This window comes from Phodopus roborovskii, unplaced genomic scaffold (assembly GCF_943737965.1).
Source record: "Phodopus roborovskii unplaced genomic scaffold, PHOROB, whole genome shotgun sequence".
In the NCBI taxonomy this organism is placed as follows: Eukaryota; Metazoa; Chordata; class Mammalia; order Rodentia; family Cricetidae; genus Phodopus; species Phodopus roborovskii.
In genome coordinates this window covers 4,426,375-4,441,799 of record NW_026125444.1, presented here as the reverse complement: position 1 = coordinate 4,441,799, position 15,425 = coordinate 4,426,375, and the positions used below count along the sequence as shown (strand labels likewise).

Sequence of the window (15,425 nt, the reverse complement as noted above, 5' to 3'; positions counted from 1 at the left end):
CTGGAATTCACTCTGTTGACCAGGCTGACCTCAGAGATTCACCTGCCTCTGCTTTTCTGAGTGCTGGGATTAAAGGCATCTGTTACCACTGCCTGGCTACTATAGATTTTTTTTTAAAGATGACCATCTGCTTAAAACTCTCAAAAGCTGTTTGAAAAGTCTTTTTTCCTGCAATGTGAAAAATACACAGTTTATACAAATTTCCAACACATGTTATAAAACAAATTATTTTCGGCGCAAGAAAATCTTAGGGCATTAAGGGGACGGGAGTGTTTCTTGGTTTGCTGTTTGTTTTTAATGTGCCATGGGTAAAATTTTAAATATGTGAATTAAAATACACAGAGTTTTAGATATAATCAAAGATGTCAAATTACTTACAGTATGAAAAGTTAAGGTAGAATAAATATGTTTTTCTTTGTAAATATACTAAGAAGATCTGATAGCAATTAGATAGTCACTGTAATTCCAGAATAATTAATATAAGCAAAATTCATGATTTCTGCAACTGAAATTCAAAATGAAAACTTAAATGTACTTAAGTGTATCTAGAATCACTGATAAAACATATGACTGACTGTGCCTAAAAGGATGTTTCCAGAAAGGTTTGAATGAAGAGAAAAAACTGACAGTGAATGGAGACAGTGGGCAGAATACAAGGAGAAACCTAGGTGATCACCAGCACTGATATCTCTTCTTATAGAATGAAGATGTAAATGTGCCCAGTGCCACAGATTACTATAATCATGACTTCTCTGTTCTCAAGAAATGATCGCTATATTTTAATGATCTAAAAATCTGATATGTATTAACACACACACACACACACAACACAGTACAGTGTCTTAATTATCTCTCCTCTCAGTCACCCAGCCTCATCATTATGCACCATCATAGACCCTATCCTTGAACTGTAAGCTGAACTCAACCCTTCCTTAATAGCTTTTGTTGGGTATTTTGTCATAGCAATAAGAAGAGCAACTGGTACAAAGACCCACCAAAGATCTCCATGAGTAAATCTCATTGATTTTCTTGAATTTTTAGTTGCATATGACAAAAAAGCACTCATTCTATTTTAGAACACTTTCTTCATTTAGTTTCCCAGATGATTCTCTATTCCGTTTTGATGAATGTCTATTCACGTGTACTTTCCCACAGCTTTTTCATTTGCTGTCTTTTACACAATGAAGTAGTGACTCAGGGTTCTGTTCTTGAGATATTTCTGCACTTTCTTGCTTTGCAGTGGTTCTTAACCCTGAATCCATATTAGGATTATATGGAAAGCGTCCAAAGGATGCTGGCTTCTTGGACACACTCTATTCCCAATGAATCATGGCAAAACCCACACTTAGACTTTATTTCCTGTTCCCCTCGTCCTAGACTATGATGACTCAGTCATTATATATACTACACCCTCATGCCCCACAGAAAGCATCTCAGACTTGAGCCTCCAGCTTCCCATCCTACCACACATTGTAAACCAACACTCATATATTATGGCACCCCAAAATCAACAAAATCAAACTTGTTCTTGCCCCCACGGACCAAATTTTCTTCTTTCACATGTTAGTGTCAACTCCAGTCTTCCTAAAGCTAAAATGCTGCCAGTCACCTTTAATCCTTGTATCTCTTCTGTTGAAAGCATATTCTTCACCAAAGTATATTCCACAGTCAGTCCATATCTATAGCAGCAACATCTCATGGCTTCCAGCTATGGCACACTGATGCTAACTCATCACTTACCCTTTGAGCCATGGCAAGAGATTTTACAAAGAGCCTTTCTTTGGTTGTTTTGTACTAGTAACCTACTCTCAATAAATAAGATAAGATAATGTTTAAAAGCACTAAATCAGATCATGTCAGCAATATTTCCTCAGTGCCTACAGTAGGGATCCTGCCTCAAAATCAAAACCTGCCACTGTGGCTCATTAAGTCCCATCATCAGTTCATCAGTTCTCAGAAACATTTGATTTTTAAGAATATATATATATATATATATATATATATATATATATATATAATCTTTTTTTAGTTACCTCAAGAATACCACAAGGGCTAACAAGATTTTATTATCTGTCTTTAAATCTTAGAAGAAAAAGAATGGATTTTATCAGATTCTCAAATTAATCCATTAAACCAAGCATGCTCAGTAACTGTGTAAGATATAACCACAATTAATCACAGTTCACATGTATAGTTGAAATATCAATCTTTTCAAGTCTATGCTGTGATACTAATTTAATGAAGAATAGACCATGAGACAGCACCCATTTGCTTTTGTTCTATAGCAGTTTCTCCAAAATTAAAGCACTCACACTGTAAGGAAGATACTAAAACATAAGAAATATACAACTCAATACTTTCAGGAAGTCTCTGAAACTGACCAGATTCACTCAGGCCCTCCCTCCCAAATATATGTAAGCTATAGAGATGGATGTGAAACACTGTCAGACAAGCTGAGCTGCTTGGAAGAAGCTGAGCTAAGAGAAAAAGGCAAAGGACACTCCAAACTGTTGAGCTGTTTGTGGGTTGTGGAATATGTTCTGGGCTTCCTCTTTTATGAGCTGTCACCATGCTGGGATGGATGACTTCAATGAATTTACTGGTTCACTAGGTTGGAGTTTGGTGGTATGCATACTGAGGTTTGTCATTGATTATATATATATATATATATATATATATATATATATATATATATATATAGTCCATTTAAATGAAAACAAACTTTTATAGACAATCTTTGGGAATTTAGGTGTCATTGTTTCCAAACTACTTCCTGCTGGTAAGGGGCCCTGCATCTTCTAAGAAGATGCAGAAATCCTGGCTCTAGTCTGCAAGGCTGCTTTGTCCAGCTGTTTTGAATGTAGGATCACCTGGTACTCTGTTTCAGGCGGTCTGGCTTGATCAAACCACTTTAGTCTGGAAGGAATCCGCTGCTTTTCATTGAACACAAAGAAAGGTCTAGAAGGTCTAGTTGACTGCCGCCAACTAACAATTTGAGCTTCCATGGAAAGGCTACCATAAATGCCCTTCCCGGATAGTCAGATCAACAATTAACTTATCCATGGAGCCCTCATCTAATGCCTGTTGGAAACAGGAGAAAACACCCATACATAAACACTGACTCGAACTAGAACCCAGATGCAGATGGAGAGGACAAGACCAGGCAGCAGAAACACATAGAGACAGCTTACCTGAACAAGGAGGAGCCAATAGGCCCCTAGACTGATAGCTGGGAATCCAGCACGGGACTGACTCAGGCCACCCTGAATATGGGTCTCAGCCAGAAGTACTGAGCAGTCTAAGGAACCTCAGACAGTGGAGCCAGGATGTATCCCTTGCGAACACATCCCCCATGGAGAGATAACTGCCTTAACCTAGAGACAGGAGAGAAGCCCTAGTCCCTACTTCACATGACCTGTCAGATCTACATGACCTCAACTGGATGGCATTCCCCTACATATGGAATTGGGGTAAGGGGATGGGAGGGAAGGGCGGTTAGGGTGCATGTGAGAGGGCAGAGAGGGTAAAAGAAAGGGAGAGAGGGAAGAAAGGAGGGAGGGAGGGAATGAGTGAGGGAGGGAGGGAGAGGGAACTGGGATCGACATGTAAAATAATAAATTAAATTAAAAAAATGCTTTGACTACAAAATTTAAGTTCAAGGACAAGATACTGGGGAAAAGGATTTCTATTTTTGTGTCCATAGAAAATTGTCATTGATTCTTAACTGGGGTGAGTAACACTTGTTCTCATCTCCCCAGGAATAGTGTCATACAACATCTTTAAACATATGTCACAATCAAAATATTGTGTTCTAATTGTCTGAATTTACACCATGGTTTCTTGATTCATCTTCTCTACGTATGAGTTCTAAAGCTGCAACCATTTGTTCACTACTTTATGGCTTCTTTTATTGCTAACTTTTCTTTGTTTAAAAATTGTGATTAAATTCAACTCAGGGCCTCGTGAACATCAGTTACAAGAAGCTATCAAATACCAAGGAGCTGTGTACCAAGGAACAAAAGTCAGAAATGTGGCATTCATGATCATGACTCTTTTAATGCCTTCTATTCAAATAGGAATACTCTTGCAATAGGAGTGGGGACTTGAGAATCAGCAATCCTTCATTCAATAGAGGTTACTCAGAAGTCTTCTATCATTAACCAAGCATATATCATACAGAGTAGAGCCCCAGAGGTCAGTGACTCATAAAATGCTTCTCTGGTTGCTCAATACTCTTGCTTGGATAATGTTTGCATATGTGTGCTGAACCTAGTATCTAAACTGGAAGGGGTCTATGTGCTGGCTTGTGCAAAATGTGTGCTAATTACCTTTATGTATCTTCCACCTTTTTCTCTCTCATGGATCTTTTCTATCCAAATGTACTCAAATCTTTCCCATCTTGAAAGAGAACAATATAAACCCACGAAAACCAGTTCCCTGGTTCTGTACTTCATTCCTGGTCTCTGTTTTTCACTTATTTTTAAATTTTAGTTTTTATTTTTTACAAGGGTTCTACTCATTTGTTTCTTCATACCATTAATCCACACCATTCTGACTTCATGAAATGGTTTTTAGAAGATCATCCAATAATATCTAAGCTGTTAAATCCAATAGGATTATTTCAGAGTGAATCTTACTTTACCTGTCAAAAAAAACTTGGTGCAATTGGGCATGGTCCCCTTCGTGCTCTTAGGATGTTTGTTCTCTGAACTCCTGACAGTATGCTATATAGTTTGTTTGTCTTCTCACATTTCTTGTTTCCTCCCAACCAAGTGGTCTTCCCTTTCTCTCCAACTCTGAATCCTTCCATGTCAGTGTGAAATTATTCAGACGTACTTTCCATCTGATTTTGTCTCCAGAGAAAACTATGCCATTACAGTGTGTTTCTCTCCAAAGGCTCCAGCACTTACATTGCTGTGGCACCAAACTGGATAGCTCCCAGGGGTCTGACACATTCTGATCTCAGGCACCTGAACTTGGAAGTCTCTACTTAAGAATGGACTCTTCACAATTTCAATATCTGCTCTGTAAGAACAAATAGCAAAGAGACCGTTTGTCCTAAACTTCCTCTCAAGCCTCACCAGTGTGTTCCCAAATGTGCTTTGGAACTTTCCACTTGAATTATTTCAGACTAACCAAATATAAGACCAGTCATAATCAGCTGCCCAATCCATTCAGCTATCCCTCTTGATTTTGTAATTTCTAGTCATTTTCCCAATGACTGGAAACAGGAAAGTAATGACAGTTCTGCTTAGAATGAGTATGTGACTTCTGTTCATCTTCTACTTTGAATTATCCCTGGACCAAGACTTGTCCATCTATCTGGAACCCATGCAACAATGATCTTCAGAGTTTCTATTGCGCATACGTGGTACAACTTGGGTTGAGAACAAATCTTCCTGTACACTTGCCTACTGTGCTTATGGAGTACAAATTGGTATCAAAGCAAAAGAAAGGGAAAAGTAAAATAGACAAAACACACACACACACCTCGTTTTTACCATGGTACTAAAATTATACTAAAAAGCATGATGCACAAATAGGGCCATAGTTTTCCTCAACTCTTTCCATTTAATTTGGCCCTGACTGTTCTCTGCTGCCAAGCACCCTGCCCCCTAAAGCTTCCTGGCCAATCTGTCTGTATCTCCATTGTTTGATTTCCTCCCCACCCATCTCCTGAGTGGATGCTGAGCTAATTTAAATGGTTATATCAGTTGCCTGAGACAAACTGACTACTGAACTAAAAGCCAAAAATTCCAATGATGGCCTCCACATAGAGCTGGCAGCTTTTAACACCATTCCAGATAGCCTGAAAAGACACTGATTATTATAACAAAGGATATGTGTGTTGGGAACTCTGAGAATTGAGGTGTGTTTTCAATATGTGTGTGTGTGTGTGTGTGTGTGTGTGTGTGTGTGTGTGTATGTGTGTTGTATGTTTTCAAGTTTCAGAACTCTGTCAAATTTTTTCTATTTTTTCCCTTAAACTCTAAAAAAAGTTATTTACATGTTTTATTTTTGCCTTACAGAAATACTTCTTATAAAGCTTCTGATAATCATTATAATTTCTTAAACATTTAAATATTTCAAATAAATAAAAAAGAACAACACACATAGTACTTGCTATTGTGCTTGGTGTGCTGAATGAACAGTGAACTTGTTTTAATTAAGTTTAATTTATCAGTGCTTTGGAGAATAGGGATTAAAACAAGTTCACTGCTCATTCAGCACACCAAGTGGAACAGCAAGTAGTGTGTGTGTGTGTGTGTGTGTGTGTGTGTGTGTGTGTGTGTGTAGTACTGACAAATACTGCACTGGAAAGCACAATTCTAAACCACTCACCCTGAGTGGTATTCTGACCTGCACTGGAAAACACTGTGCCCCAGAAAACAGAAAACAACCAAGCCAAACCTCATCCCTGCAAGTTAAGTACTTTGAGGAATGCCATGACATATCTTTTCCAAGTCATGGTAAGCCTGTCTCTGGATGCTGTAACTATAATACTGTGCTGATATAAATTCACACTAAAATACTGATCTGCTAATCTACACTTGTAGTCAGTGCCTTTTGTATGCAGAAAGACCAAAGGTTTTAAAGTGTTACAAAACTCTGAATGAGAAACTTAACCTACACATTGACACTTTACTCCAGGTTTTAAAGTTTGGAATGAGTAAGTTGTAGAAAACTATATGAACTAAAATAATAACAATAACAATAACCACAACTCATCAGTTTGACAACAGTCTCCTTATGGACTTGCTATTGGCAAGAGGATGCCCAACCCTCTGTATATAATGAAACCTGTCACAACGTGAATACCAAGAGAAATGCCCAAAAAAAGAATGAAGAGGGGGAGTGTAAAAGGGAGATCACAGAGTCAGAATCTCAGAGAACAGTGTAAAAAAAGGACAGAAGAATTTAAAACCACAAATATTGGGCTTTGATTCATCCACAGGTCCAGATACTTCCACTGGAGCCTGTTAGCTTCTGAAATTCCACAAGTCTCAAACCATGGATTACTCTTACCCGACTTACACTAATGGGTCATTACTAAAGCACTGGAGGGCTGTAAGAGAATCAAAATGAGGACCACTGTACATACTCCTCTAAGTAAGAAGGTACTCAGACATAGACAAGTACAACCAAAGGAGTTCTAAAGGATGGAATGAAAATACAATATGAAGGAATGTAGCCTACACAACAAAGTTCTTCAGCAAATCACATAGAATGTGCATACATCTTCAGAACAGACACATTGGCTACCTGTGCAATGATTCTTTCCTATTCACTTCAGCATCATCAGCAAAATAATTTATGCAATGTGGCACAATATTAATTCACAAAACTTCTCGTACCCTTGGCCAATTTGATGTTTGATAGCCAATTTTAACACTTAGCTTGTCATACTATAAGATCACCTGAGAATAGTGTCTTAATGAGGAAATGTTTAGATCAGATGGGCCTGTAGGGGCCTTTGTTGGAGACAGCCTTACTAGATTAGATGTGGGAAAACCAAACCTAACTGGGCAACAACATTCCTGGGTGTTGGTTCTAATTCATACAGTTGTAGAGCAAGTGGGATGATCAGTAAACATTCATGCATGCATGCTTACATTCCTTTCTCTTTGGCACTGACTGTTGATATGATGTGAGTTTTTTAAAATTCCAGTTGCCTTGACTCCTTTGCTATAATTGCCTCTAACTGAAATTTTAATCTAAAATAAAGTCTTTTTCCCCCTAAATTGCTTTTTGTCAGGGTATTTTATCACATCAGCAGTAAAAGAAACTAGGACAGTCTACCTTCAAGCCTCTAACTCAATTCTACCTTATCTTTCAAGGCTCCACCTAGTACCTTTGCCAGGAAAGCATACCTTCCTGCCACCCACTCCTGTACACCCTAGTAATAATGCTCACAGAGCAGCTAATTTCATTAAGCACTTATAATAGTCCTTTGACAGAAGTATGTACAACATACCCATTTTCCAGATAAGATACCACAACACAAACAGGCTAATAACTCATCCATGGACACATCATGGTCAAGTCAAGGATGGAATCAATAAGCAAACCCAGGTAGATGAATTCCATAACTTGTGTTCTAGACATCAGGCCACACCACCTCTACAAGAGTAAAAGTGAGATGCTTCCAATCAATGCTGTCGACCTAGTACTTCACACTGTCTTTCCAAACACCAATGTTCAATGAGATAATTCAAGGTGTACCTCTTACAAATACTGACTCTACAAACTGTAGAGTACAAATCAATTATCAAGCATTCCAGTAAAGAAAAAGAAAAATATCTTTAACAATATTTTTTGTTAAAACCTAATTTTTACAGGGAAATATAGCTATAACGGCACACCTAAAACATATTAGCATTTACCCTCCCTATGATAAGAAGTGTCTTCAAAACTAATGAAAACCCTTGGCAATTTGAATATTAGATGACACTAAATTACACTATAATTATTTCAAAGGTCAAGAATCTTACACATTTAGTCTTAAAATTCTCCACCTGGGTGATGCAATCAGAAAATTTAAGTATGTATGAAAATATTTAATTATACAAAACAGGAAGAAATCTACTAATAACCTTTAAGTAAAATATGCTGTCTTCCCACATACGTATTTTCCCCCCTGTGTGCAAAAATGAATATTTCAGAAGAGTACATGAGCTATGTAAGTTTCAAGGAAGTGTAAGATACCATAGTTAGGAATAAATTAACACATCATGTATGAATACCTGGGAAACTGTAAGGCTACAGGGCACCATTGAAAACACAACAGAGTCAGAAACAGCCAGCATGAATTCAAATTTCTTAGAGGAGGAAAACCAACATAGAGCACAAGGGATTTAAGCAGCTAACTGCACACTGAGACGAAATTCCATCCCTCTACCACAGCTGTATTGCTATTCATGCTGAAGGGATGGATGTAGGAGTGACAAGTAAATTATCTTAAGTTCAGATTATTTACTTATTTATTTCATTCGTTAGCTTGATTCTTTGAGGTAATATCTCACTATGTGAAGAAAACTGAATAGGTCTGGTGTCCTGAGAAGCCAGAAGAGATCTTTGGATTCTCTGGAACTGGAACAACAGACAATTATAAGTTCGCATGTGGATGCTGCTCCCTGGAATAGCAACTGATGTTCTTAACCACTGAAGAACCTCTCCCGCCCCTTGATTTGATCATTTTAAAAGCACATTTGCCTTTAAGATTTTGGTTCCTTTTTTACAGCCAAGCTACCTCACACTCAGGACAGTTCTTGAGGCCTTCCCAGAGGAGATGGTCACAGCACAAATGGCTTTGCTCTGCGAGGATTGCCCTTGGCAGCAGAGGCCTATATTACTTGCTGGTCTCGAATTGGTTTGGTGCGCTGTGTGAATAAACGTGGAAGGAATTTTTTTAAGGCAAATGCAATGGAATGTTTTAATAGATAGACTTAAAAAAAAACTGCTTCTGCTTGTTTGTTTGTTTGAGGATCTCTGCTTTTTTTATTTTGGCTGACTTGGCCTTACTACCATGCGTCCCTGGTTTGTCCAAAACTGGCTTTGAGGATCCAATTGGCACCAGGCTTGGGATGCATGCCAACATATAGGTGTCCAATCTTTTGTTTCTGTTTCACATTTTCTTAAGCTTTCATCATGTATGATTACTCTCCATGCGTCAAACTAACAACAAAGTACAAGATAATATTGTCTGAAGAATTCAAAGACAGCTATCAATGCCCACTTTGACACTCTTTTCGGTTGTAGTTTTTATATTAAATATAGATAGTATTGATAATTTGTGATACATCTTTCTGGCTCAGTTGAGAAAATCACTATACAGTTAATTCACTGTGATTCATTATGAAGATGAAGGGCTTCTCCTGACCAAATATGGGAAAGACTTTGAGTTTGAGTTGTGAGACATTGTCTGTACTAAGCTAAGGACTGGACTTCAGCATGGCTGAGTATAAGGAGTGCTGACACAGTGCTGACTGCCAACAGAAGACACTTCATCAGACTCTTTTAGTGGTGTTGTCTCATCTAGGTAATGAATGACTCCAGTGTACCTACTGCCCAGCCAAACCACTGTTCTATGAATTGCATCCAATTACCAAAATGTAAATGGGGAAACAGGTACAGAGAGGTTCAGAGAAGCTACCACACTCAACAGGTTCAAGGTAAAAGCAACTTCCAAAGCAGATGTTCTGTGCCCATAGATTGACCAATATATGCTATTTGCTCTCTTAAAGTTCATAGAAGTGACAGGGGTAGCTTGGCCAAGTGGTCTAAAGTTCATGGAGGTCAAATAAGGAGGTGAATGCCTGTAATCCTGAGGCAAACATTAAAGGCCCAACCTTAACCAAGAGCAAAATTCACAGAGATGTCTAGCCTGGAGATTATATGAAATGGGACAATACAATTTTAATCCCAATTCAAAATCAAGATCACAAAGTATGCAACTGCCTAAATTCTAGAAGCTAAAAGTGAAGATGTGGACAGGGCTCTGCATTGGGTTTTGATGTTTTTCCATTGTGTTTCAAACTCTTCATGCCCCCAACTTGATCTTAAATATCATTTTGTGATAAATGTAGCCTATAGGAGACTCCCTGCAGTCAATATTTGTAGCCAATCTTAAGTAGAGAATGGAGAACTGAGAAGATGAGAACAGAATAAAGAAATGGAGGAGAAAAAGACAGGCAGGAGCAAGGGAAGATGCTTCATTATACAATACTTTCTTTTCTCCTCCATGCTATTTCCAAAGCTATTTTCTGTCATTCTAAATAAATTCAAACACAATTAAAAGTAAGAACTACTGAAAAATTCCACAAGCTATTTCAGGTGAGGCTGATATGGCAATGTTATCATTTTTTAATATAAAGTAAGAAAATATCGAATGGAAAACAAGAGCTGAAAAGCATAATAAGTAAATTCATATGTATAAAACAAGGAGATACAATTGCATCCAATTATTTCAGCCAATCACCTCGAAGGGAAGATCCTCTAAAGAAAATTGCATTGCTTTCCCAACTCCTTGGAGAGCCAGTTTAGTTAACAGCCTACCTACACTTCAGAGATGACCACGCAGCTTACATGTCAAACTCATTTTCAAATGTCAATCATGTCCTTTTCAATCTAATTAGTTTGGAAAGTAGTGTCACTGACCTGGAACTATGCAGACCATTTATTATCATATCATTTGATCAACCTAACACTTTGCCTCAGTTGAGTTTAGGACACCTGTAGCCAAAATGTAATATCCTTTCTCCAACTCATTACTAGTAACTCTCAATACAATTCCCTATTTATAGCTCAATTTATCACTGTGAGGACACGTGGCTAACTTCATAGTAACATTCCACAGAATCTTCTTTAAGATTTCATGGCAAGGAAAATAGAAAGGAAGAGAAAATATACACAGATAGTGACTATATATGTATATACACATATATGTGTATGCATACATACATATTTTTATTAGTACCAAGCATACAGCAGACTAAGGATTTTAGATAAATCATTGCAGATGGGGAAAGGCACAAGAAGAGAAGGCCATGCACAGGCTGGGCGTAGTTTACAACCTTAACTACACAGATTGGGTTTTTGTTTCCCTTAATATGACACAATGAACCATATAGAGAGAGACTCTGCAGGTTGCCACCATAGTGGGTCGGCTTTATAATCAAGAAAACCTGTCCTGGGTTCATAGTATTTAACCTGACTTTAAGTCGGCTAGGGGCAGATGAGGTAGCACTGAAAAAGAAATCATTACTAGCCACCCAGAGGTCAGAGAGCATCGGCAAGTGTGTAAGAGAAGAGCAAAAGTGCTGGGTGGGGCTAGAGTGGGTGTGTGCTACGTGCTGGCAGCAAAGGAGCTGGAAGATGGCTCACAGAGTAGACCCTCGTCTGGTACATTCTCCAGCAAGACCAGGGAAATAACTTGATCTTTTTCTTATTTCAGCTTTGTACATTAAGAATGAATTTGCAAGACAATATTGAAAGCAGGTAATCTTATCTCGACTGCACAGCATAAGCACCAAGGAGGGAAAGAATACAGGCACTGATATGCCCCCAAAATGGTATATTCACATTTTTAACTGTGGCATTTATTTACGTGCACCTGTTATATTTAACGTAATGACTAGTCACTCTAGGATGGTAATCTAAAAGCAGAGCGCTGGCTGCCAGATCTACCTTTTTATATCCTGGACTTTTATTGGAGGAAGTTAAGTGGATTTTGCCCAAATTTATGTTTGTGTGATAGAAAGGCAAGAATGTGACTCATGTTTTCCAGATCAATTTACTACTACTGAATAATTTTCCATGAGGTAAAGAAGAAAAGATACACATCTATCTAACACTTACCTTCTGGTGAGGAAACAGACTTTTGGGAAAAGACAGCGTTTACTTTACTCTTCTTATTGATATCATTGTTTACGGACAAGCTGGACTGAATTTTTCTGTGCATTTTCTGAGAACCAGATGCTGAAGTTCTGTGATTATCTGTGGGTGCGTGTTTGGCTCCGTGATGAATCCCATTCCCATTGCTCAGACACGTGTGCTCTCCATTCTTTATTTTGCCTGTTTCCTCCTTGATGGGCTCCTGTGTTGTTGTCTGCAGCTGAGGCAGGCGCTGAGGTTGGGCTGAGTTTAAAAAAAAAAAAGTTCATCTAGCTAAGCAAGAGAAGGTATTATATTTACAATAGTGAAAAAAATAGATTCAAAAATACAAATTCAAAAATAGAGATTGCAGATCTAACCGACACTAATAAGACTGAAGAGACCTGGGCAGGGGGAGACAGTATAGAGGAGAGGAAGAAGGAAAAGGTGGAAAGGGAAGAAGAATGTTCTAGAAGGAAAGAAGGAAGGTCTAGAAAGTAAAATAAAAGTAAGTTCAACAAAAATCACTATACAAAGACATAAAATTTGAGGATGTTTTGTTAATTTAAAACAATACTTAAATTAAAATCTGTCTTTTTAAGAAAGAAAGGCAGTTCAACACTGCTTCCCTGAAGGCTGCTCTTGTTTGATGGTTTCCTAAGTGCTGCACATACAACAGTGTGATCTCAATATGAAACTCACCAATTACATTTTAAAAGGAAAGGAGCAATGAATTCAGACGTTCGACGTTGGACAACATAGCTTTCTTCCAAGCAATTCTAAAACTAGATAAAAATATTTTATGAATTTATTCCTTTAACTTTATTTTAAAGGAAAAACTAGTTCAATCTGATCCCATGCAGCCACCAAAAGCAAATGTAAGCACTTCAGAAGAACTTATATTTGTGTGTGGACCAAGTGGAGGAACCCACCCTCATTCCTCTTATTCAACCCTATACTAGAAGTCCCAACAAAAGAAATGAGTGAGTGAAAGAGCATCTGAGTCCTAGAAAGAAGAACACAAACTTGTGGAGTTGTGCACTCAGGAATGAATGAATAATCTAAGTTCCAAAAAGTTAAGAATTATGAAAGATGTATTTAGGATAAACTGTACAAAATAGTATTCCAGTATGCAACCCCAATGCTAACCACTTAAGAAGTGAGCAAGAAAAGAATTCGCTTTTCATCATATAGAGAAAAACAAAATCCTAAACCCATCCCTAAAACCACTAATATTGCCATAGCTTAAGCAACAAGAATGGGTAGACAGTTACAAGGATCAACAGAATGACAAAATATTATTGAAAAGCATGGAGGTGCCCAAATAGTGGGCACAAGTATATTCATTCTATTAGTTTGGTAATTCTTTCTTACTTTTTAGTAAGTGTAGTTCCCACTAACTTTTCTTTTGCCCCACCCCCCCTTTTTAAATGGTGCATAAGAAGCTGATCTCAAATTAAGGAAGAGGAATAAATACTACCAAAGAAATTTTAGGGAAGAAAAGTGAAACTTTAATTAGATATGAAATTGCACTATTAAATTCCAGTAGCTGTAGCACTGTAGCATTCAGCCACAAAACAACAACAACAACAAAACAATGGAACAGCAGACTCCCAGATATGTAGATGCATGCACACACATATACACATATCTATGACATACAAACAAATTCCAGACCACCCCCATGTCTATGCATAATAAGAAACTCTTTTTAGTTTAAAGTGGGCAGAGAGACTACCTTACTAGCATGATACTGAGAAGGGTAATGAATTTAATTCTTTAAACACTGCATCATTGAACAATTGGTTGACTACTGACAATGTGTGTTGGCCAGCATTACTGTACAGCTAGCTCCTTGTGACCTCAGGGCCAGTACCTACAATGCAGCATCTTAAACAGGATATGCATTTCTTAGAAACATGTGATCATTTGATTTAGAGAATCATATGTTCCTGTTTCTTGGAACAATCAGAATGACTGCCATTGAAACCAGTTAGGCATACGCACTTTGAAAATTGCCAAAGAAAACCTAATTTAGTGTTCTTCACAAGGCACTTTCTAGCAATCTCTCCAAATAAATGGAATGTTTGAGCTACTTCTTTCCTAAAACTACTAATGGAAGCAATCTGAGAGTTTGGTTAAGTTGAAGTCCATTGACCAATGGTGGGTAACTCCTCATCAGTCAGTCAAAATTCTCTTCTCATACTGCAGTCCAAGATAACCTGAGAATCACTATGTAATAATTAAACAGACTCATTAAATAAAAAATGCAAGTGGTAAAAGACGAGTATGTCCTGCCTCCAAATTCTAAACAATAATAGATTTGACCTTTATTTTTTCTTTCTACTAACAGAACTGACTCTGCAAATTATGGGTTGCAGCTGGAGCGTTAGTTTAATGCATCCTTAATGATTTATCTGTGTTTCCCTCTTCAAATCATATCTATTTTTAGGGGCAGTTAAATGATAGCACTTTTAATTTTTGTTCCACTGTCTCCTAATTATTTTTCTGTGGTTTTTGAATTACAGTAAAGTAACCAAATATTATCTCTTCACTTCAGTTTTTTTAAACATTAAAACATTTTTTTTTTTTAGTTGAATGATTTTGGCCTATGTGTGCAGTACATTAAATCAAAGCTGGATAAGCTTTATCTTAGTCATCTCAATAGATGGGAAATGTAGCTTGATTGATCATTTTTCAAGGGTATGATTTTCATTTTATAGCCAAGTTGCAATTAAAACTAAACAGGAAACATGATTTTATTTTCAATTGAAGAAGGAAACCGCCTGCCTGATTAAACCACAACTATTTGGTTTAAAATAGATTTCTTCTTATTGTGTACAAATCATGGCTAGCTCTAAAAAAGCATGCTAATACGGGGGTGACACAATGCTTCTTAAAACACAGGCAATGCCTGGGGACCCTCGCTCCCTCTTTAATGATGCACTGTTCTCATTCAGCTGTCTTTCTTATTTCAAATCTTTACATATGTGACAGCTCTCAAAAGTAGACCATAGACCATCTGGCATTTTCCGAGGTGTAACTTGTGCAAG

General features: G+C 37.6%; 1 protein-coding gene across 1 annotated transcript in view; it reads right to left on the bottom strand.

The window, feature by feature from the left end:
• Mdfic (MyoD family inhibitor domain containing) overlaps nucleotides 1–15,425 on the bottom strand; it is an 81,820-nt gene that overhangs the window by 17,168 nt on the left and 49,227 nt on the right. The window contains exon 4 of the mRNA XM_051175708.1: nucleotides 12,358–12,636. Within this exon, the coding sequence (XP_051031665.1) occupies nucleotides 12,358–12,636 (279 nt within the window). The remainder of the gene's footprint in view (nucleotides 1–12,357; nucleotides 12,637–15,425) is intronic.